We start from the raw sequence: 25,192 nt of genomic DNA on the forward strand, positions 1-25,192 counted from the left end.
GTATTCCATACATGGTGCTGAGTTAAACTGGGTGGTGTCAAGGGGGGAATAATGATCCCTACCTCAAGCAATAAGCAAAAATCTCATGCTGGTGGACTATAGAGCCAAATTTGAAGTATTTCTTATGAAACTTCCAATCTACTCAAGATATACACCCATAAGTACTGTGTGTGTGTGTTTACCAAAAAGACATGTATACGAATTTTCACTGCAGTATCATCCATAATAGTGATACGCTAGAAATACTCCAAATGTTTATCCATGATAGAATGAATAAATTTTTTCACAACGGAGCAGGACACAGCAAGGATACTGAACAAACTTTAGCTGTATGTGACACCATGGGTGAATCTCATAAATATGATGTTGAACAAAAGAGCTAGGCAGAAAATAGGAGGTGTGGTATGATTCCGTTTATACAAAATTCATAAGACAGTCAAAATTGAACTATACTATTCAGGATGGACACTTTTGTAGTAAAAACATAAAGAAAATCAAAGGAGTCTAGAAAAATTAGGGTAATTGGTTACTTATGATAGAGACGGAAGCATCACGGTGCTGTGGGTAAGAGTGGAGCTTCTTCTGGGGTGCTTCATTTCTTGGTGTGCGTGGTGATTATGTAGCTGTCCATTTTCTGTTTATACTTTCACATGTATATTTATGATTGGGGCATTATTCTGAATATGAGTGATTTTTCGCATGCATAAAAATCAATGATATATGGATGTATGGTACATCCGTACAATGGAGCATTATTCAGCAATAAAAAAATTAACTATCAAGTTATAAAAAGACATGGAATAACATTAAATGCACATTGCTAAGTGAAAGAAGCCAGTTTGAAAGAACTATATACCATAGAATTCCAACTGTATAGACAGTAAAAATACCAGTAGTTGCCAGGGGCTTAGGGGAAGGGAGGGCTAATCAGTTGAACAGAGTGGTATTTTTGAGGCAATGAAACTATTCTGTATGATACTGTATGGTGGATACAGGACATAATGCATTTAAAAAATTTTTTTAAACATGTATTTATTTTTGAGAGACAGAGCATGAGCGGGGGAAGGGCAGAGAGAGAGGGAGACACAGAATCCAAAGCAGGCTCAAAGCTCTGAGCTGTCGGCACAGAGCCCAACGTGGGGCTCGAATTCACAAACTGTGAGATCGTGACCTGAGACGAAGTTGGACGCTTCACCAACTGAGCTACCCAGGCGCCTCTGACATTATGCAATTTTCAAACCCACAGAACTGTACAACACGAAGAGTGAACTCTAAAGTAAACCGCGAACTTTAGTTAATAATAATATATCAATATTGGCTCATCAACTGTAACAAACATGCCACACTAATGCAAGATGTCAGTAATAGGAAAAGCAGTGTTTGAGGGGGGAGGCAGGTATATGGTAAATCTCTGTACTTTCTCCAAAATTTTTCTGTAAACCTAAAACTGCTCTAAAAAATAAAGTATTTTTTTAATCAGATCGGCTTCAAAGGAAAATGAATATATGGCAGAAAAGAACGTTTCATAAACTTGTTTTCAGAACTCAAAGGAAAAGCCTGAAGATAATGAGAATGTCTATAATGAATACAAACACATCAGTTAGGTGTATCTTAGAAACTAATTAGAAAAAAAGAGGATTACAGAAGGAAGCAGATTGTAGTAAGTAAACAGTCAAGAGAGGATGAACAAAATTTCTCCATGTGAGCAATATTAAATAATGTAACGAACAGAAATAGGAGAAGGGGGGGGTGGCGCCTGGGTGGCTTGGTCGGTTGGGCGGCCGACTTCGGCTCAGGTCATGATCTCTCGGTCCATGAGTTCAAACCCCGCGTCAGGCTCTGGGCTGACAGCTCAGAGCCTGGAGCCTGTTTCGGATTCTGTGTCTCCCTCTCCCTCTGCCCCTCCCCTGTTCATGCTCGGTCTCTCTCTGTCTCAAAGATAAATAAACGTTAAAAAAAAATTTTTTTTAAGACATAGGAGAAGGGGAGGAGGGAGAGGAAGAAGGAGAAGAGGGGGAGGGGAGTGTGGAGAAGCACTTGTCAACATTTGAGATATTTTTGAAATACAAGGTAAAGCTAAAAATCAAGTCAGTTTCAAAGAAATGAAACATAAGCCATGCATTTGAATTCTTTTCTGCAACATTAAAAACACTCAAAAAATATAATGATATCTACAGGACTTTGACATGAAAAGATTGTGTTCTTTCTATGGTCAGAAAATGTACTGTCCATGTGCAATATACTTGGCACACAAATTCAGGTGTGATTCACTTCCAGACTCTTCCTGGAAAATTATAGGTCTCTGGCAACAATGTGGACAGAATTTCCACAGACCCTATTCCTATTTTAATTACATAGAAATGCTGAAAAAAATGTAAAACTAAAAATAACATTTACTTATTCAATTATTTCCCCTACCACTCACATTCTCATTCTCTCCTGCCCCACTGGTAGTCATGCTGTGATCAATGTGCACCTTTTATGTGTATGCGTTTCTGTCAAATTGTGTGGGATTGTGTGTGTGTGTGTGTGTGTGTGTGTGAGTGAGTGTGTATATATATGTGTGTGTGTGTTATATATAAAACAAAAATTACTCATAACTTTTCTTTTAAAAAATTGTTTTAATGTTTATTTTTGAGAGAGAGACAGAGACAGAGACAGAGCATGAGCAGGGGAGGGGCAGAGAGAGAGGGAGACACAGAATCTGAAGCAGGCTCCAGGCTCCGAGCTGTCAGCACAGAGCCCAACGCGAGGCTCGAACTCACAAACTGCGAGGTCATGACCTGAACCCAAGTTGGACAGTTAACCAACTGAGCCACCCAGGCGCCCCATACTCATAACTTTTCAAAGCTATGTTCCCCCAATATTTTTACATGAAAAAAATTGTAATGTTTATGCATTTTGAGAGAGAGACAGAGAGAGCGAGCAGGGGAGGGGCACAGAGAAAGGGAGAGAAAGAATGCTAACTCACCAGCTGTGAGCTGAGATCAAGAGTCGGATGCTTCACCAACTGAGCCACCCTGGTGCCCCTTAAATGTGGAGAAGAGTTGGAAGAATTATAGTGTTCACCCATATACTCACAGCCTAGGTTCTAAAATCAGCAATATTTATTTCTTAGCTCTCCACCCAGATGTCCTACCTATCACTTATGTATCCAATTCAGAGTCCTATTAAGATACAAGACATTAACATCACCCCAGAAAATTCCCTCGAGAGACTTCCCAGTCAATGTCTACCCCTTTCCCCAGTAGCAACCACTGTTTTGATATTTTTTTCACCATAGATTAATTTTAGAATGTCAATTATATGGAATCATACAGTAGTACTCCTTTGCATTACAATTATTTGAGCATAGTGTTATTCAAATCCATTCATGTTGATGCACGTATCAGTCATTTGATCCTTTTATTAGAGTGATGTTCTCTTGCATGAATACATCAGAGTGGGTGGATATCTGTTAATATTTTTTTTAGCTATTATGAATAAGGCTTTCACAGTTTCTCTTCGTTATAAGATACTCCTGAAGCTCAAGAGAAAAAAAATCCAGGAGTGCCTGGGTGGCTCCATCAGTTTAGTGTCTAAGTTCAGCTCAGGTCATGATCTCCCAGTTTCCGGATTTGAGCCCTTCGTCAGGCTCTGTGCTGACAGCTCAGAGCCTGGAGCCTGCTTTGGAGTCTGTGTTTCCCTTTCTCTCTCTCTCTGCCCCTCCCCGCTCGTGCTCTCTCTCTCTCTCTCCCTCAAAAATAAATAAATAAACATTAAAAAAATTTTTAAACAGGAAAAAATCCAGAGAACGATTTGTAAATGTCTCTGCAAGCACACTTAGCCAGGGAAAGGGCAGTTTAGACTTACCAGATTAGTTTTTTAAAACAATAAAGTCCATTGTAATATCTCCTGCCCCCCTGGAGATTTCTGAATTCAAATGATAATCAAATCTGTGTCAATTAGATGTTTAACAATGCTGATGATACAGAACATCCAAACATTTCAGGTATATAAAAGAACTAAATTTTAAAAAAGAAAAGTGGGGGGGGGGGGGAGGAAGCGAGTACTTTAAGATCACAATTCACATACTTGGTCTCAGAATCACCCAAAGAGCTAAGAAAGAAGAGAGGTCCAGTCTCCTGAAACTATTACAGGGTTTGGATTTTTTTTAATACTTCTACCAAATTTCCCAGGTAATTCTAACACCTAATTTTGAGAACTACTGCCTTAAAAATATTATGATATTCTCTGTTTCCTAATATAACTGATTGAATTTCCCACACACTACAATTATACTGTACTCTGTAACATAGAAGGCACATAGGGTGTGCTAGGAACGATTCCAAGCACTTTTCATATAATCTCATTTAAACCTCATGACCGCTTAATGTGATATGGAAGCAGAGTATTGCCCAAGATCACAAGGAATCATGGAATCGTGCTTCGGAAGTTTAACCCTGGCCCAGCCACTTATTGGCCTATTATCACCCATCTGTAAAATGAGAATAATCATAGGGTCGTTGTGAGAAAGAAGTAAGTTAACACAAGAAAATTGGAAATACTGTCTGAGTCCTCAGGGACTCTCCATAAATATTGGCTGTTATCAGCCCCACCATAATCACGGTGGGATAGAGAACTCAAGGAGGTGGCAGAGTTGCAGAGAAAACAGAATGCAGGAGATCCGCTACTCGCTGAGCAATCTCTATAAACCTGGAAAGCTCACTCAAATGGGGGCCAAACCCACCTTCCGCTACTGCCTACAGATTCCTTTTCCAGAAGGGCAAAGACGTGTTTGTCGCAGCTGACCCCCGGCCAAGAGAAAAGGCATCGCCGCCAATGCGGGCTCAACTCCCTCAGAGGAGACCCTACCACAGCCGCACTTCCCTGGAGCGGAAGCGACTGCCCACGGCGCTCCCAGAATTCCCAAGGAGACTCTGGTTACAGCCACGCCCTTCTGTAAACGGAAGTTCCCAACTGCCTCGCGCTCTTACACTGACCTTTCCAGAACCGTGGGAAGAACTTTGCCTTGCTGGGGAGGAAGGTTGGCCACGTCTTAGAACGTGGCTTATGTTTCACCTGACTCCGGGGCAGTATGCGAGCTTCTTAGTCCTGTCCTTGAACAAAATGCCTTTTATAATGAATTTGGAAGAGTTCCCTGATCTTCTGTTTCTTTTTTGTGCAAGTCTGAGTAGGGTAAGTATTAACGCTTTAAATATTTGGTAAACTTCACCAGTGAAGCCGTCTACTCCTGGATTTTTGTTTGCTGGGAGAGTTTTGATTCCCAATTCAATCTCCTTTGCTAGCAATTGGGCTGTTCATATTTTCTATTTCCTCATGATTTAGTCTTGGTAGGTTATGTGTTTCTAGAGGTTTATCTATTTCTTCTAAGTTGTCAAATTTGTTGGCATATAATTGTTCATAGTAGTTTCTTATGATCCTTCATATGTCTGTGGTATCTGTTATAACCTCTCCTCTTTCATTTCTGATTTTATTTCAGTCCTCCCTCTTTCTTTCTTGGTGAATCTAGCTAAAGGTTTGTTGATTTTGTTTTTCCCTTTTCAAAGAACCAGCTCTTAGTTTCATTGATTCCCCCCCCATGTGTCTTTAAAATTTTTTTTTCAACGTTTTTTATTTTATTTTTTGGGACAGAGAGAGACAGCATGAACGGGGGAGGGGCAGAGAGAGAGGGAGACACAGAATCGGAAACAGGCTCCAGGCTCTGAGCCATCAGCCCAGAGCCTGACGCGGGGCTCGAACTCACGGACCGCGAGATCGTGACCTGGCTGAAGTCGGACGCTTAACCGACTGCGCCACCCAGGCGCCCCCCCATGTGTCTTTTTAGTATCCATTTCATTTATTTCTGCTCTGATGTTTGTCATTTCCTTCATTTTACTAACTTTGGGCTTTGTCCTTCTTTTTACAGTTCCTTGAGGTGTAAAATTAGGTTATTTATTTGAGATTTTTCTTGTCTCTTGATGTGGGCACTTAATGCTATGAAATTCTCTCTTAGAACTTCCTTTGCTGTGTCCCATAAGTTTTGGTATGTTATACTCCCATTTTGACTTTTCTCAAGGTATTTTTTTAAAATTTTATTTTCTAAATTTACATCCAAATTAGTTGGCATATAGTGCAACAATGATTTCAGGAGTAGATTCCTTAATGCCCCTTACCCATTTAGCCCATCCCCCCTTCCACAACCCTTCCAGTAACCCTCTGTTTTTTCTCCATATTTAAGAGTCTCTTATGTTTTGTCCCTCTCCCTGTTTTTATATTATTTTTGCTTCCATTCCCTTATGTTCATCTGTTCTGTGTCTTAAAGTCATCATATGAGTGAAGTCACATGATATTTGTCTTTCTCTAATTTCGCTTAGCATAATATCCTCTAGTTCCATCCATGAAATTGCAAATGGCAAGATTTCATTCTTTCTGATTGCCAAGTAATACTCCACTGTATATATAGACCACATCTTCTTTATCCATTCATCCATCAATGGACATTGGGCTCTTTCCATACTTTGGCTATTGTTGATAGTGCAGCTATAAACATTGGGTTGTGTGTGCCCCTTCAAAACAGCATACCTTTATCCCTTGGATAAATACCTAGTAGTGCAATTGCTGGGTCATAGGGTAGTTCTATTTTTAATTTTTTGAGGAACCCCCATACTGTTTTCCAGAGTGGCTGCACCAGCTTGCATTCCCACCAGCAATGAAAAAGAGATCCTCTTTCTCCACATCCTCGCCAACATCTGTTGTTGCCTGAGTTCTTAAGGTATTTCTTTATTTCTTCTTTGAGTCATTGGTTCAACATTTTACACCTTTTAAACATATAAGATCTGTACATTTCAGTCTTTACTAACAAACACATATATCCTTCAATACCAAAGTAAGAAGTAGCCATTTTACCTCATGCCCAAACTTTGAGGAATTCTAATTTGTGTGCCACTGGCCTTAAGAACAATTACATTTTTTCATGTAATAAACAAATTTTATTAGAAGAATACAAGTATTTTACAAAATCCAAGAAACTAAATCAACAAACGTACTTTAAAGGCAAAGAAATGAGAGATGGTCGGGAAAACATAACAGGCGGTCTGTTAAATACATTATCTGCAAATACATACATACGTACATACATACATACATGGAATTAAGGAGACTTAGCAGAAAATCACTCAGTTCCATGGTTTATTTTCAAAATCCAAAATTAGTAGGACAAAGACTGTGAGTGGCTCAACCAGGGTAAGGTGAAAAGTACGAAACCAAGTAGCTATGGGCCAGAGGACTCAGTCACAAACACAAGATCTCAGAAAACAAGTGCCTGCCGGACAGACCAATCAGCCTGAAACTACTACCGTCCACCCTGTAGTATGCAAATACTATAGTACATATGTTTTGACATATCGTCATAGGTAAAATTTCAGAATCCTTATGTAACCACAAATGCACATACTGTACACAAAGTAAACAACCCAAAATCCAAGCCAAAACCAGTCCCGAAACCAGTCCCCAAGGAACAAATTCCTTCATATCAATAAATTACTGATGTCATAGGGCTGTTTGTCGAGTTAAAATCAACCAGGTGAAATTAATGTCTCCTGTAAAACTGCTGTGATTCTTTGAGATTCAGAAACCTATAGACTAAAGGTTAAACAGTGCAAATATAAAACATTATATGCAAATTAAAGAATCAAGAAAAATCCATTTCCCTATTAGAAACATTCTTCCCTTTGAGTTTTAAAATCTATGGGGCGCCTGGGTGGCGCAGTCGGTTAAGCGTCCGACTTCAGCCAGGTCACGATCTCGCGGTCCGTGAGTTCGAGCCCCGCGTCAGGCTCTGGGCTGATGGCTCAGAGCCTGCAGCCTGTTTCCGATTCTCTGTCTCCCTCTCTCTCTGACCCTCCCCCGTTCATGCTCTGTCTCTCCCTGTCCCAAAAATAAATAAACGTTGAAAAAAAAATTAAAAAAAAATTAAATAAAATCTAAAAGCATATGAGGACAGTAATCTCAGAATAGAGGAGAACTTCCTCAGCTTGAAAGAGTATCTACAAAAAACGCTAGAGCTAACATCATACTTCATATGGAGAATCTAGAAATTTTCTCACTAAGATCAGGAACGGGGCAAAGGTGTTACCATTCAACACTCTTTTCAACATTATACTAGAAGTTCTAGCTAATGCATTAAGATAAGAAAAGGAAATTAACGGTATACAGATTGGGAAGGTAGAAATAAAACTGTCATTTTTCACAGATGACATGATCATCTATGTAGAAAGTCAAAAAGAATGGACAAAAACATTCCCAGAACTAATAAGTCATTATTGCAAGGTTGCAGGATACAAAGTTAATACAAAGGTCAATCACTTTCCTATATACTAACAATGAAGAAGTAGAATTTGAAATTAAAACATAATACCATTAGCAATCCCCAAGGTGAAATACTTAGTTATAAATCTTAGTTATAACTACAGTTATAACAAAATGTTTATAAGATCTATATGAAGAAAACTACCCTGATGAACGAAATTAAATAATAACTAAATGAACGGAAAGATATTCCATGTTCATCGATAGGAAGACTCAATATTGTCAAGATGTCAGTTACTCCCTGTTTCATCTATAGATACATTGCAGTCACAATAAAACTCCCAGCAAGTTATTTTGTGAATATTGAAAAACTGATTCTAAAGTTTATATGGAGAGGAACAGACCCAGAATAGCCAACACAATACTGAAGAATAAAAAAGTTGTAGTATTGACACCATTTGACTTCAAGACTTACTATGCCACAGTATAGTTACAGTGATAAAGACAGTGGAGGTGTTGATGAAAGAATAGACAGACAGATCAATATAACAGGAGAGAGAGCCAGAAATAGACTAAAATAAAAACAACCAACTGACCTTTGGCAGGGAAGCAAAGGCATAACAGTGCATCAGAGATAGCCTTTTCAACAAATGGTTCTGGAACTAGATGTCCTACTGCAAAAGAACGAGAAGGAGAAGGAGGAAGAGGAGGAGGAGGGGGAGGGGACGCAGGGGAGGAGGAGGAGGAGGAGGGGGAGAAAACAAAAAGAAAAAGGAGTCTAGATCCAGACCTTATATCCTTCATATAAATTAACTCAAAATGTATCAAAGACTTAACTGTAAAATTCAAATGTAAAACTCCTAGAAAATAATATAGAGGAAAATCTAGATGATCTTGAAGATGGCTGTGGCTTTGTAGATCAACATTAAAGAAATAGTTGATAAACTGGACTTCGTTAAAATTAAAAGCTCCTGCTTTGTGAAAGACAATCTCAAGACAGTGGGAAGATAAGCCACAGACTGGGAGAAAATATTTGCAAAAGACAGATAAAGGACCTTTATCCAAAATGCACAAAGAACACTCAACACTCAACAAGAAAACAAACAATCCAATTTAAAAATAGGTCAAAGACTTTGACACCTCACCAAAGAAGTTATTCAGATGGAAAATAAGCATATGAACAGATACTCTACATAATTTGTCACCAGGGGAATTTAAAACAAAAGATTATCTTCTCGTTTTTCCTAATCAAAATCTCATCGATAACTTTAAAAAAACAAAAAACAAAAAAACTGTGGTATATCCACAGTACTAGTCAACATTAAAAAGAAATAAACTAGAAGAAATTACTAGATTTATGCAATAAGGATGAATTTCACAAGTATTATGCTAAGTGTAAGAATTAAGACAAAAATATACATTTTATGATTATACTTATATGGCATACTGCAAAAGAAAAAAAAAACTATAGGGAAAAAAATTGGATCTATGGTTGCCAAGGGCTGGGGGTGGGTTAAGTGGACTGATGATGTTGTGGCACCAGGGGTCTGTTTCTGTTAGGCAAAGGTTTTCTTTCTAAATAGGACAATTAACTGTCTGGATTTGAATTTGTCTTATCAGTCCACTGTGCTTACTCCAATTATACAATATATAGACTACTGACTGCTGCCAGGCAGTCCATCTAATAACTCATACTTGGGTTGTCCTTGCATTTTTTATTCATATGCAAATCTATTGTACTGCTTCTTAATAAACTTGAGAAAAGAAAACTGTGTTCAGTGAACCCTAATGAGATCCACGGATTTTCCCAGTCTCCCCGTCATTCAGACACAGGGATCTTAAAGAAAGCTGAAAAGGCCTGTTGTAGATTCCACTCTAGTATCAGCTTGGAGACCACAGGTTGTGCAGTCAATGTGTTGAACTACAAGTTGTGAAATATGGTTTAAGCCAGAAAAAAATTATCTATTCTTCTCCTCTAGGGCCCTGAATAGATGAATCTGGGAATTTTGGGTTAGAGATAAGCATGGAACCTCCCATGCTTACAGATGAGTGCTCCTCATTCATGTGTTTTTATTAAAAGATTTTATTATTTAGAACAGCAAAATTAAGGAACATATAGGCATTTCTCACATACCCCCATCCCAACATGTGCACAGCCTCTGTCATTATCAACATTCCACACCAAAGTGGTACATTTGTAACAACTGATGAGCCTACACTGACACATAATCACCCAAAGGCCATAGTTTACAATAGGGTTTACCCTTGGTGCTGCATATTCTATAGGTTTGGACAAATGTATAAAAACATGTATCTATCATTACAGTATCACACAGAGTATTTTCACTGCCCTAAATCCTCTGTGTTCTGCCAATTCATCCCTCCCCTCACCGACCCCTGGCAACCGCAGAACTTACTACTGTGTCCATGGTTAGGCCTTTTCCAGAATGTACAATTAGAATCATAGTATACTGTAGCCTTTTCAGCTTGGCTTCTTTCACTTAGTTTTTAAGTTTCCTTAGCATTTAAGTTTCCTCTATGTATTTTCATGACTTTACAGCTCATTTCTTTTTATTGCTGAATCATACCCCATCATCTAGATGCATCACAGTTTATTTATCCATTTACCTACTAAAAAACATCTTGGTTGCTTCCAAGCTTTGGCTATTATGAATAAAACTGCTACAACCATCTGTGTGCAGGTTTTTATGTGGATATAAGTTCAACCCATTTGCGTAAATATCAAGGAACACAACTGCTAGATCATTTGGTAAAAGTATATTTGATTTTGTAAGAAACTACCAAGCTGTCTTCCAAGGTAGCTGTATGGTTTTGCATTCCCCCCAGCAATGAATGAGAGTTGCTGTTGCTCTATATCCTCCCTAGCATCTGGTGTTGTCCTTGTTGTAGATTTTGGCCATTCTAATAGGTGTGTAGTAGCATTTCATTGTTTTAATTTTCATTTTTCTGATCACAATGATCTGGAGCCTATTTTCATATACACGTACATTCAAAATACATTTGTCCAAAAACGCATAGCATGAATAATACCAAGAGTAAACTCTATTGTAAATTATGGACTTTAGGTGATTATGATGTGTCAGTGTAGTTCATTTAGGTCAGTGATCCATCTTCAGTTAATTTTTGTGAAGGGCATAGAAACTAACCTTTTAAAAGAGACACAGAGTTTGGGGAAAGGGAAAAAAAGACATAAGGCAAATTCTTTAAGCTACTCGTGAGAAGGGAGAGGTATATTCTGCCTTTAAAAATTCTCCTCCCAGGTAGTTTTACCTTAATTTTTCACATCTCTCAGGGCTCTGCTCAAATGTCACCTCATCAGTGACAGCATACCACTCAATATAATTTAGCAAATCTCTTCCAACCCACCCTCAACCCTGGCAATCTTCATCCCCTTACCCTGATTAGTTTTTCTACATAGGCTTTATTACTACCTGACTTACTATATGTACATATATACATATGCATGTATATATACATATGTTTTTCATCTTTATTTATTTTGAGATAGAGCATGAGTGGGGGAGGGGCACAGAATCCAAAACAGGCTCCTGGTCTCTGAGCCGTCAGCACAGAGCCTGACACGGGGCTCAAACCCATGAGCCATGAGATCATGACCTGAGCCAAAGTTGAATGCTTAACTGACTGAGTCACCCAGGCACCCCTACATTTTTGTTTTCATAGGTCTTTTCCAACTGAAATGAAATATTCCCAAGTACAAGTACTCATATTCCCTTTTCCCAGAAAAGTACTTGTCAGATAGCAGGTGCTTTGTAATGAGGTGTTAAATAAATGTGTCCATTTAATTTTTCTGTGAGAACTTGGACTAAGTCACAGAAGTAAAAAAAGATCTTTTCAAGTAATGTATTCATAAAAGGAAAAATTTCATGTCAGTTCTTCTAGAGTTAAAGGCTATCAGGCAAAGCTACACTAAGGTGGAATGCGGTAATGAAAAATAAAAGCTGAGGTAAAAAGAAGGTATAAGACACAAGGTCAGCAATGGCACTGATAGATTGGTTCTTTCTGTAGTTCTTATACAGCCTCCCTAGGTGTATTAAAATATTCATTTTCCAAGAAGCTCATTTGAGCCCCAGTGTCTAGAGTTTTTATTGGAGTTTCATTTTGTGGGCATGACTCATCAAATCATTAGCCATGTGATGGGGCTGGTATCACCTGCTTCTAAACCCCAACCGTCTTATGGTTAGTTTTTCTGGTGACCAGCCCCCATCCTGATTCATCTCATTAGAATAAACTCAGGTGTGATCCAACTGGCTCATCCTGAGTAACAAGATACTCCTATCAGTTGGGAAAATCCAAGAATTTAGAAGTTACCCCTCAGGAATCCAGAAAAAACACCAGACAAATTATTTACAGATAGGCATTCATCAGAAGATAAAAAAAAAAAAAAAAAAACCCTACCACAATTCTACAACATACATCAAAACGGTTTTCTGAAAGGGCCAGATAGTATTTCAGACTTGAAGACTATATAAAACTACTCTGTTCTGCCACCACCGTGCAAAAATAATATGTAAACAGATGGGTGTGGCTGTGTTACAACAACAGATAATATGTAAACAGATGGGTGTGGCTATGTTACAACAACAGAAATTTATTTACAAAAAACAGGACCATAGTTTGCCGACACTGGTAGAATATCTATTAATCACATTGGCTTATTCATAATCTCAAAGTCTAAGGGATGCCTATCCACTACTTTATTCACACTCAACAATCATTGGCTGAACACTTCCATGTGCCAGGCCTGTCCTAGTCACCAGAGATACAGTAATAAACAAGACACAAACTTCCTCCTCACATGAAAATTACATTAAAGCAGAGAGAGAGGTGATAAAACAAATTTATGGTCATGGTTTTGAATACTCAACAGTGGTAGGATACTCATACTCCCAAAAATGATCTACACGTTCAATGCAATCCCAATCAAAGTCCTAATAGGCTTTTTCATAAAAATTAACAAGCTAATTCTAAAATTCACAATCTTAAAACAAAAATAAATAAAAAAAATAAAATAAAATGCAGTTTGTTATGGTGATAAAAAAAATAAAATAAAATAAAATTCACAATCTTAAAAAAATAAAATCCACAATCTTAAAAAGAACCAACTTGGGATACTTATATGATTGATCTCCAGATTTACTATTAAACTACAATAATCATGAGAATGTGGAATTGACAAAGGATAGATGTAGGCCAAAGGAGTAAAACAGTCCATGTATGTATGTCAACTAAGGTTTTTCTGCAAATGTGCTAAGGTAATTCAATTGGGAAAGGATAGTCTTCAGCAAAAGGAATTTGAACAGCTGGATATCCATGTGGGAACAAAAGAAGAAACTTGATCCTTAGTGCAAGCTATATACAAAAATTAACTCAAAATATATCATAGACTCAAACTTAAAAAGCTGAAATTACATAACTTCTAGAGGAAAACACAGGAGAAAATTTTGTGATGTTAGGATGGGCCAAGATTCTTAGGTAACATACAAAAAGCATGAGCCATAAATTAAAATATTGATATATTGGATTTCTTCAAAATTAAAATATTCTTCCCTCCAAAAGAAATCCTTAAGAATGTAAGAAAAAAAAAGGCACACACACACACACACACACACACACACACACACACACACGGAAATGTTTAAATACATAGATATGATAAAGGACTTGTACTCATAATACTTGAACTACAACTCAGTAATAAGAAATCCAACAACAAAAAGGGCAAAAAACTCTAAAGATACTTAAAAATGGAAGATACATAAATTGCCAATGAGTACATAAAAACCGTTCAACATCATTTGTCATCAGGAAAATGCAAATTAACACCACAAATGCATTTTGACTGATACTGCCAAATGCCCCATAAAAGTTCTTATTAATTTCATCCCAAAAGTGTTTGGTAATTGTCACTCCTGTATTGCACATGCTAACTCTGGATAATATACCTTTTTTATTGCAACAGGCCATCAGTCATTCTTTAAGGACAGTCATGAAGTTTGTTCTCTGTGTTCTCAAGGTACATGGCACATTCATCTACTCTGCTTCAAGATTAAGAGCATGGTCTCTGGAACCAGACAGCCTCATTAGAATCCTAAGTTTGTATATATTATTAGCTTATTAGCTTATTAGCTTGCTCAAATTCCTTCACCATTCAATATTCAATCTCCTCATCTGTAAATGGTCCCTATATCATAGTTACAGAAGGAATCTTCAAAAAAGATACATGATAAGAATTCAAAACAGGGTCTGGAACCTACTGTGTGCTTAGTAAATGTTAGCTTTTATTATTTTCATCATCAATTTTATTCCATTCCATGGCTCATGGTAGTCCATGGAATTAATAATTAAAATATAGGTAATGCACACACACACACACACATACACACACATTCACACTCCAAGTAATGCACAATGAACTTCAGATTCTTTCCTATTAAGAATGCTGCAAAGAACTTCTCTTTCCTAGATCTTAGCCTACTTGTCCAATTGCTTCTCTTGGATGAATTTCAAAAAATGAAAACTGAAACACCAAAGTATATACATTTAAAATTTTTGATAGTGAAGTAACATATTTTCTTACCAAAAGTTTTTCCTATGTTTCCCTTCTCCCAAGAAAGTATAAGTATCCCTGATTCTCCATACCATGATTAATATTAGGTGTCACCAATTTTTAAAAACCTTGAGTGAGGGGCGCCTGGGTGGCTCAGTCGGTTAAGCAGCTGACTTTGGCTCAGGTCACGATCTCGCAGTCCGTGAGTTCCAGCCGCACGACGGGCTCTGTGCTGACAGCTCAGAGCCTGGAGCCTGTTTCAGATTCTGTGTCTCCCTCTCTCTCTGACCCTCCCCCGTTTATGCTCTGTCTCTCTCTGTCTCAAAAATAAATAAACGTCAAAAATAAAAATAAAAAAAAAAACCTTGAGTGACATAATCAGTGGAAAACAACATTAAGAATGTTTATTTACGAATAATATTTTCATATCTTTACTTGCTATATCTATTCCTTCTTCCTAAAATTTGTCTATTCACATTTTTGTATTCATATCCATTATTTCTATTGGGGTTTCATTACCTTATGAATCTCTAAGATTATTAAGCCACTTTCTAGCATATATGTTGTTGACATTTTCAGCTCAGTTTACCGTACATCTTCTACACATGTATGTATGGTGCCTTTTTTCACGCAGGGAAATCTAAAATTTTCATACAGACTTGCTCATTGTTATATTTACTTTGGCTAGAGCCCCGCACACCCGTAACCAGAAGCAACCTTTTGTGTGTGTCAACACCGTTCTCCAGCGTTTTAGAAGTATTAACCCCATTTAACTCTCACAAGCTCATTGGATAAGTACTATAATTACACCTCGGAAACTCATTCACGGAGAGCAACTTGTCCAATGTGATGGCGCTAGGAAGCGGCAAGGCTGATTGGCGAGTCAAGGGAAAGGGCTGCGGGAAGCGGTAATGCTGAGTGTGGAGTCAAAGAGAGGGCTGGGGGTGCTCAGTACCTAGAAAAATGTCAATCCCGGATGAGCGACCCTAGCCCACCTCCAAGCTGGGACTCGCGATCCGCCCCCAAACGCCAGGGCTCTGCCCAGCCAGAGGGAAATGCAAATGCCTCTACCCCTTGTCCTCCATCCACCATCACTTTTCGCCCTTAACACATAGGGCTAGGACACCACTGGTCCCTCGCCTAGGCTAAGGAGGCCTAGAGTCGCTGCCAGAACTCAAGTCTCACCACCATCTGGGGAATAATGGCCGCAACCTCCCCTGGAGCGGAAGTTCCTGTGACTCACTTCCCAGAACCCAGAACCACATGTGAGACTCACCACCCGCACTGCTGAAGAGGAAGTGTTGTCCACGGCCCGGAACTTCTGGACTACACTTCCCAGAATGCCAAAGCGGTCTAGGGCTACAGCCCCACTTGCCTGGAGTGGAAGTGCTTCCGACAACACCTCCCAGAATCCTCTGCGGGATCATGCTTCCTCCCTACCCTATTTCTTTTGGTTAATTAAATATTACCTGAGTCACTTCTCCAGCGCTATTAGCGTTTGGCTTTTTTATATTTGCAAAAAAAAAAAATTTTTTTTTTTGGTCAAGAAAGCACTAGTACCTGGGGGAAAAAAACAAGCAAAGCTTTCCGTATGAAAAGAAAATTAACATGTTTTTTAGCAGAAAGACAAGATTTTAAAAGGGACTTGGTCTGGGCCGCATTGTACATCAGACTTAAGGAAGATGGGATGCCAGACTTGGTTTGACTTGATCGCCTCTTTACCTGTGCCTGTATTCATCTATCTGGCACAAAGTATTTATTTCAAGACGCCAAGAATCCATAAGAAGTTCCAAGCACAAATCGGGCCATAAAACAGAAACAGCAATGTTATTTCTGACAAATGAAAGGAACTGCACTGGCAAGGAGTTGGAGAAAAGATTGTAATAGGGAAAATGGCTCTTTCCTTTAAAATTTTTTTTTTCAGGTTTATTTCTTTTGAGAGAGAGAGAGCGGGACAGGCACAGAGAGAGGGAGACAGAGAATCTCAAGCAGGCTCCACACTGTCAGTGCAGAGCCCAATATGGGGCTCAAATTCAGGAACTGCAAGATTATGACCTGAGCTGAAGTTGGAAACAACCGACTGAGCCATCCAGGCGCCCCTTTCCTTTAAATTTTTTAGTGCAAACTCAGGCTTCCTTTTGACTACTCCTGTGTTGGTCTTCAATATTATATATTTGCTGAGTATTTCTTTTATTCAGGAGGGGAGGTAGGTTGAGGTAGGAGATGGAATGCAGGTAACCATGACCAGTGAAACCATAGGAAGTAGTACTTACCACTTTACTTCTGGGCAGAAAAAAAATTTTTTTAATGAAACAATAATGCCAAAGTATTGAGAATAGTAACATGAAACACCAAATGCATATACCTTAAGTTCCACGCTTAAAATTTTTTTTGCCACACTGGCTTCATTACCATTTTCTGAAATATTGTATAGCTACTTCTTGATATTGTTATTTCCTTCCAAATACTACCTATATCACTTAAAAAATAATGATATTATATATCCACAAAATCATTACCTTATGGGACAAAATTAACAATTCTTAGTATTACCTAATTTGTATCCCAGTATGAGTTCCTGTTTATTGAAAAATACTTTTTTTTTGAAAAATACTTTTTACAACTAGTTTATTCCAATCAATATCCAAACGGATTAACCATATTTGATCATCTCATCTGAAGTTCATTTATTCTAAAACTACCCTCCCCAACACACACCATCACCATCATTTTTCATTTCTCCAACTGTTGTAGAATTGAGATGTCAAATTAGGTATCCAAATCTGCATTTTCTATTGGCCTCCTCGTACTTTTTCCTCCAAACTTCTAAATTTTCAGTAAAGTAGAATTTTGATTTAAAGGCTAGGTTGGATACAGGGTCATTGGGCGGGGGGGGGGGGGGGACAAGAATACTTCATAGAAGGGACTGGGAATATTTGAATAAGAAACCATATTCCTTTAAACCAGCTCAAGTCCTAGAGGCACCTGGGTGGCTCAGTCGGTTAAGCAGCCAACTTCAGCTCAGGTCATGATCTCATGGTTCATGAGTTTGAGCCCCGTATTGGGCTCTGTGCTGACAGCTCAGAGCCTGGAGCCTGCTTCAGATTCTGTGCTTCTGTTTCTCTCTCTGCCCCTCCCCTGCTCATGCACTCTGTCTTTGTCAAAAATAAATTTTTAAAAAATATTAAAAAATGAAAAATTGTCAGGTCTATTGTAGCTACAATAGAGCAAAACCTCATTAATTCAAACTACTCTGATGCACAATTGGGATAATTATATATAATTAATATTGAGTTAAAAGTTCAAATTTTTCAACATAATTTAAGACTTTTTCATTTAGGTTTTGATGATCTATTGCCTATAAATTGCATTTGCATGTTGAATAAAACTGGCAAAACAACATAATGTATAGAACATTTTGAAAAGTGCCATAGAAATAAAACTACTGTAATTCACCATCTTTCATTAGCTTTTTTTTTCAGATTTAAAAATTGAGATGTAAGTGACATAAAATTATATTAATTTTAGGTGCACAACATAACGGTTCGATATATGTACATATTGTTAAAGTATTACCATAATAAATCAGTTAATATCCATTACCACACATAGTTACACTTTTTTTCTGGCGATTGGAACTGTTAAGATCTACTCTCTTAGCAAGTTTCAAATATACAATTCAGTATTATTAACTATAGTCACCATGCTGTACATTACATCCCCAGGACTCAATTTATAACTTGATGCTTTAATTTTGCACTACTCCACCCATTTCAACCATTCCTCATCCCTTGCCTCTGGCGACAAGTCTTTCCTTTGTTTCTATGAGTTGGTTTTTTGTTTTGGATTCCACATATAAGTGAGAGCATATGATCTATTTCGCCTCAGGCTGGATAATTTCAAATGACTAGTCTTCAAGTTCACAGGTTCTTTGCTCTGCTGGATCAAGTCCATTTGATGTTCTCTATTGTGTTTTTCCCCATCTCATCCATTGTATTCTTGAGCTCCAGACTGTGTTCAAATCTTTTGTGATTTCTTTTTTAATGTTGATTTATTTTTGAGACAGAGAGAGACAGAACATGAACGGGGGAGGTCAGAGAGAGAGAGAGAGAGACTCAGAATCCAAAGCAGGCTCCAGGTTCTGAGCTGTCAGCACAGAGCCTGATGACCCTGGGGGAGGAGTGTTGTGGGTAAAGTGAAACTGTTCTTACCCTCTTCAATGTATCTATTTTTTGCCCCAAAGTTGTGCTGGAACTTTGCTGGACTCCTGGACTTCCAGAAGGGTACTCTTGTTCATGGGTGGTTGTCAAAATCAATGTTCTATGGGGGGAATGAATGTAGAAAACTCCTGTTCTACCATGTTGCTGATGTCACTCTCTTTCAGAATTTTATTTACAAAGTTAAATGTAAAAATGGCAGGATCTTCTTCTTTTCTTTTCTTTTTTTTTTTTTTTTTAATTTTTTTTTTCAACGTTTATTTATTTTTGGGACAGAGAGAGACAGAGCATGAACGGGGGAGGGGCAGAGAGAGAGGGAGACACAGAATCGGAAACAGGCCCCAGGCTCCGAGCCATCAGCCCAGAGCCCGACGCGGGGCTCGAACTCCCGGACCGCGAGATCGTGACCTGGCTGAAGTCGGACGCTTCACCGACTGCGCCACCCAGGCGCCCCAAGATCTTCTTTTCAAGGCTGAATAATATTCCAGTGTATGTATATGCCATAATTTCTTTATCCATGTATCTGTTGACAGACATTTGAGTTGTTTCTTAACTTGGCTCTTGGGAATAGTGCTGCAATAAACATGGGACTGCAGATATCTCATCCTGTTTTCAATTGTTTGGTGGTATATATCCATAAATGGGATCATATTGTAGTTACATTTTTAATTTTGGGGAGGGGGGAATTTCCACTGCTATTTTCCATAGAGGCTGCACCATTTTAATTCCCACAAACAGTGCAGAAGAGTTCAATTTCTCCAAATGTTCAACACTTGTTATCTATTTTTTTTTTTTAATAATAGCCATCCTATTGGTGTGAGTTGATATCTTATTATGGTTTTGATTTGCATTTCACTGATTAGTGATGTTGAGCATATTTTCATATACCTTTTGGACACTTGTACATCTTCTTTGAGAAGGGTCTATTCAAGTCTTATATCCATTTTAAAATCCGGTTATGTTTGTTTTTGCTATTGAATTGTAGGAGTTCATTTTATATTTTATACGTTAACCCCTTATCAGATATGTGCTTTGCATGTACTTTCTCCCATTCCATAGATTGCCTTTTCATTCTTTTGATTGTTTCCTTTGCTATGCAGAAGGTTTTTAGTTTGATGTAGTCCCACTTGTCTACTTTCACTTTTGTTAATTGTGCTTTTGGTGTCATATCCAAGAAATCACGGCCAAGACCAACGTAAAGAAGTTTTTCCCTTATGTTTTCTTCTAGGAGTTTTATGGTTTCAGGTTTTATATTTAAGTCTTGAATCCATTTGTATTTATTTTTGTGAATGGTGTAAGACAGCATCTAATTTCATTCTTTAGCATGCTCAGGACTTTATGCTTAGTGAAATAAGCGAGTCACAGGTCAGAAGTGGCATGATTCTACTTAAATGAGGTTCTTAACTAGTCAAATTCACAGAAGCAGAGATTAGAATGGTGATTACCAGGGGCCAGGGGAAGGGGTAAATGGAGAGTTGTTCAATGGGGCTACGGTTTCATTTATGCAAGGTAAATTAGTCCTAGAGATCTGCTGTACAGCATAGTGCCTAAAATCAGCAGTAGTGTATTATATACCTAAAAGTTTGCTAAGAGGGTAGATCTCATGATACCACACGCACACACACGTGAACACACACACACACACACACACACACACACAAATCATAATAAAATAAAAAAGAGAGAAGGAAACTTTTGGAGGCGGCAGATATCATGTCTCCCAGTTTGCCAATAGATGTTAAGGCCAGTCTTCCAAACCCTTTATGTTTGCAACTATCAAGGCTGACAAAGAGTATATTTCATATTTTCTCCCTCACCACTGTTGAATTACCCAAAACTCACTGTACTCTTTGGCCTTAAAACTCCCATTGAAACAAATTACAGTTGTCACCTGATCAGTCTGGGTCCAATAAGGAGACAGAAACCACACAGTGATTTAAATGGAAATTTAATTTACAAATGATTAAACTTTTAAAAAAGTAACTATACAATATTTTTAAACTTTATGTGGTACAATACTGAGGGTATCGAAGGAAAGACAAACTTCAGCAAACCTCAGACTTTATGAAGAAAAGGTAACTGTAGCCCACTGGATGGCAGAGAAGTTTTCTGTTTTGCCTGGGTCAGTGGTGCTCCCTGGTTGCTGGTCAAGTTGGAAGCAACATTCTAGGGTGTGAGTGGTTTGTAGGTGAGTTGCAACTGGTGGTTGAATGCATGGGCATGCAGAACAAGGAAGGGTGCAGATGGCATCCATTTGGGGAACAGATGAGTCATAGCCAGTGGCCACGTTCATGGATGGACATAGGGAGTGGGTGTGCCTGTTTCAGTAGAGGGCCTGGAATGTGCAGGGTCCACATCCAGAGGTCCATGGGAATGTGATCAATGGCCTAGAGTTGCAAGATCAGCATGGGACTGTACATTCTGAGTGTGTGGAAAGTGCAGAGTACAAGCAGATGTCCTCACACCCACACTGCTGACTGACCATGCAGCTGCTACAAAAGCAGAAGCCCCCTTCCTCCTGCAGTCTCCTTCCAACGCCCTCTGCGGAGAACACCTAACATTGTGTTTACTGCAAAGGAGAGATGCTCAAAGAAATTTCTTTCATTATCACAGAGTATGTGTTAAAGGGTGAATTCGGAGCTGAAAGTCAATAAACTGGCACCGTGTCCCTAGACTCAACTGCCATCATTGCCAGGAAGACGACATACAGGATAAGGGTCAGGAAATCAAGGATTGGCCTAAAACAGCACAGAGACACAAAGGAAGACCACACAGTGGGAAGACAGCTGGCTTTCCTACTGGTCCATTTGCAGCAATTACTCATTCAAGGAGCGATATACTACAGCAACCACCTAGCGATAGGTCAAGTCCATCGCCTTCCGTCTCTGGCAGCATCTTTCTAAAGCAAATGTCACAACCTTTCATCAGACTCACTTTCTCCAAACAGAGCATTTCCTATGTTATACATATACCCACCTGGGCTAAACAGTCCAAACAACCCTTGAAACAACACTGAAAAGTGAAGTGTAGAGTAGTGGAGGGGACTACTCCCAGTGCTACTCATGCTCTCAAACTTGTCAGTCAAGGGTCATCCTGTAATGATCTCTAACAACTTGATTTTTTTTTCTTCAAAAAGTATGTGGAAATTTTTATAGGTCTATACCATTTTTAATGGTGATGTTTTGTTTCATTTTATGGGGGTACCATAATTTACTCAATCTCTTATTCGTGTATCTTCAGGTTGTTTACAATTTTTTTTATTATTGTAAATATTCTGGGAGCATGTTCCCTTCTGAAATCATCTTTTCCCTCTTGTACAATTACACCCTAAATATAAATTTTGTGAAGTGGAATTATTAGCTCAAGACGATGCACATTATACCCTTTGATACATGTAGATAAAACCCTCTCCAGAAATGTTGCACCTGTATTTTTTCCCCACTAATTGCTAGTTTTTCCACTCCATTATTGGCATTGAGTTATATTGATCTTTCACTGTTGCTTGCCTGAATTGGTAAGAAAGCAACACTTCAGGAATGGTTTTATTTGCATTTGAATGCCTGTTCCATGTACAAACCATAACTAGTAGGAAATTCTAATGTAAGAAAAAGTAGAAATAAAACATGGTACAAATAAGTTTCCATTATTTCTTATGGGGAAATTCGTTTTGATATACAAGTGCTTTGAAACACAAACATGTTTCCAGAACAAATTATGCTCACAAACCAAGGTTTTACTGTATACCTCCTCCTCCCAAACCCATCTATAGTCCCAAACTAAACCACAATTGTGGAAGGGACTTGACCAAACTAGCACCTTCTAAAACCCCATTATTAAACAAGACTATTGAGAAGTGCTGGGGCCAGCTTCTGACAATAAACAGCCTTGCCCTTCTGTAAGTTGTTAGTCACGTCAGTAAATATTAGTTTTACTGAATTAACTTTATTAAGACTATTTGTAGGACACCTGGTCTATTTCTTACTGCACTTAAGTGGTAAGCTGACAAACTTTTCTCATCGTTACACATTACAGAGTTTCCCTGCTGCACGGGATTTCTGATGTCTATAGATTGCACTTTTGGAAGGCTTTACCACATGCATGTTATCTGGGCCACTTTTTTTTTTATTTAAAAAAAAAATTTTTAATGTTTATTTATTCTTGAGAGAGAGAGAGAGAGAGAGAGAGAGAGAGAGAGAGTGGGGGAGGGGCAGAGAGTGAGGGAGACACAGAACTGAAGCAGGCTCCAGACTCTGAGCTGTCAGCACAGAGCCTGATGTGAGGCTCAAACCCATGAACCATGAGATCATGACCTGAGCCCAAGATGGATGCTCAACTGACTTGAGCCGCCCAGGCACCCCTGGAACATTTCTTTTTTATGTACATACCAATGAATGAAGATTCTCACTGAAGTCCTATCCACACCATTTTAGATAGCTGCACTGCCACATATGGCCATAAAGATTTAAAAGTTTCAAACTCTGAATTATGAAGTTGCTTTCTTATGCGAACTCCAATGACTATAAAATATGTTGCTGTTAAATCTCCCTGTCATAGTCAGTATAGCCTGGGCAATACTAGCAACAAATACACTGTCAAAATGTCAGTACTATAACACAATGAATGTTTATTTATGGGGCGCCTGGGTGGCTCAGTAGGTTAAGCGTCTGACTTCGGCTTAGGTCACGATCTTGCAGTCTGTGAGCACGAGCCCCACGTCAGGCTCTCTGCTGACAGCTCAGAGCCTGGAGCCCGCTTTGGATTCTGTGTCTCCCTCTCTCTCTGCCCCTCCCCCACTCACGCTCTGTCTCTCTCTCAAAGATAATCATTAAAAATTTTTTTTAAATAAAAGAAAAATGTCTATTAAAAAAAAAAAAAAAAAGGCCTAACAGATCAGATAGCCACCTTCCACCAATCCAGCCTGGAACAGCCTCTAGGAAACATTTCTAGGAAAGATGCCTGGAGGACATCACAAGATGTCTGTAAGGGTCAGGCCTGGAAGTAGCTTACATCACTTTTGCTCGTACTCTGTTGCTTGGAACTGTATCACATGGACGAGCTCTCAACTGCAAGGATTTCTGGGAAATGAAGTCTCTTTACGTGACCAAGAAATGGAGCCAGCAAGGTGAACACACAGCCCATGCCCATAAAATATCACTTCTAGAGAGCCCCTCTCTGTGTAGAAAACCTTATGGGTTTGGAAACCTGAGAATATGGACTAATATTCTCACCACACGAATAACAATAACATGGGTTTCATTTCTGAGCACTCATTTTGAGTATCTTTCTAGCAGGTACACTCTTTAAAAAATCTACAGATTTTGGCTGGCCTGAAAGCCTCAGTGTACTCATCTCAATTATAATTTCCTTCCTAGGCATATCCACTCATGGAAATCTGATCTCTAATTATTGTCATTGCCACAAACCGTCCGTCTGTCAGTTATCACTTACTTTGCCACTGCAGCATGCGACAGTTGATGGGAGTCTTGCAGACATTGTTGAGATCCAGAGTAGTTCTCTGGAATGCTCTTATGAACCCCTGCTTCCGTGCCTCAAGACATCATGGGTGACAGTGTCCTTGCCCTTTGCTGCCCCAGCCCTCCCAATGACCGAGTAAGCTTCTATCACCTTCAGTGCATGGACTTTCTTGGTTTCCTGATTGAACCCTGACTAACTACATTGAGAATGTTTCCGTCCTCTTGTGCAGTCTTTGATGAGTAAGAAGGTCTGAGATGTAACGAAAGCCCTGGCCATCCTCACGATACACATAGTGTATCTCATCCGTATGCACTCTCTGGTGAGCAAGAAGGTATGAGTTACGACTGAAGCCCTTACCACACTCATCACATCTATACGGTTTCTCTCTGGTATGATCTCTTTGATGTAAGTGAAAATATGAGCTGTAACTGAAGCCCTTACCGCACACGTCACATGTATAAGGCTTTTCTCCTGTGTGAACTCTCTGATGAGTGTGAAGAACTGAACTGTAGGCAAAAGCCTTTCTGCACACGTTGCATGTGTAGGGCTTCTCCCCTGTGTGGACTCTCTGGTGAATGTGAAGGTGTGTGCTTTGGCTGAAGCCCTTTCCACACTCGCCACA

The 25,192-nt window shown here is 38.9% G+C and overlaps 1 protein-coding gene and 1 long non-coding RNA gene across 2 annotated transcripts in view; one reads left to right on the forward strand and one right to left on the reverse strand.

Moving 5' to 3' along the window:
- The first annotated feature begins 14,209 nt into the window (after nt 1–14,209).
- Nucleotides 14,210–16,369, forward strand: LOC121018569 (uncharacterized). Its single transcript, XR_005785230.1, has 2 exons — nt 14,210–14,344; nt 15,513–16,369. It is a non-coding gene; the product is annotated as an uncharacterized LOC121018569 (long non-coding RNA).
- A 7,520-nt stretch (nt 16,370–23,889) lies between these two features.
- The window catches only part of ZNF285 (zinc finger protein 285), a 24,320-nt gene continuing 23,017 nt past the window's right edge, over nt 23,890–25,192 (reverse strand). Inside the window, 1 exon segment of the mRNA XM_040457331.1 lies at nt 23,890–25,192. This exon segment is cut by the window's right edge and continues 10 nt beyond it. Coding sequence (XP_040313265.1) covers nt 24,767–25,192 — 426 coding nt within the window. The 3' untranslated portion in view covers nt 23,890–24,766.

The sequence above is a fragment of the Herpailurus yagouaroundi genome, unplaced genomic scaffold (genome assembly GCF_014898765.1).
Source record: "Herpailurus yagouaroundi ecotype Mexico unplaced genomic scaffold, PumYag 220, whole genome shotgun sequence".
NCBI lineage: Eukaryota > Metazoa > Chordata > Mammalia > Carnivora > Felidae > Herpailurus > Herpailurus yagouaroundi.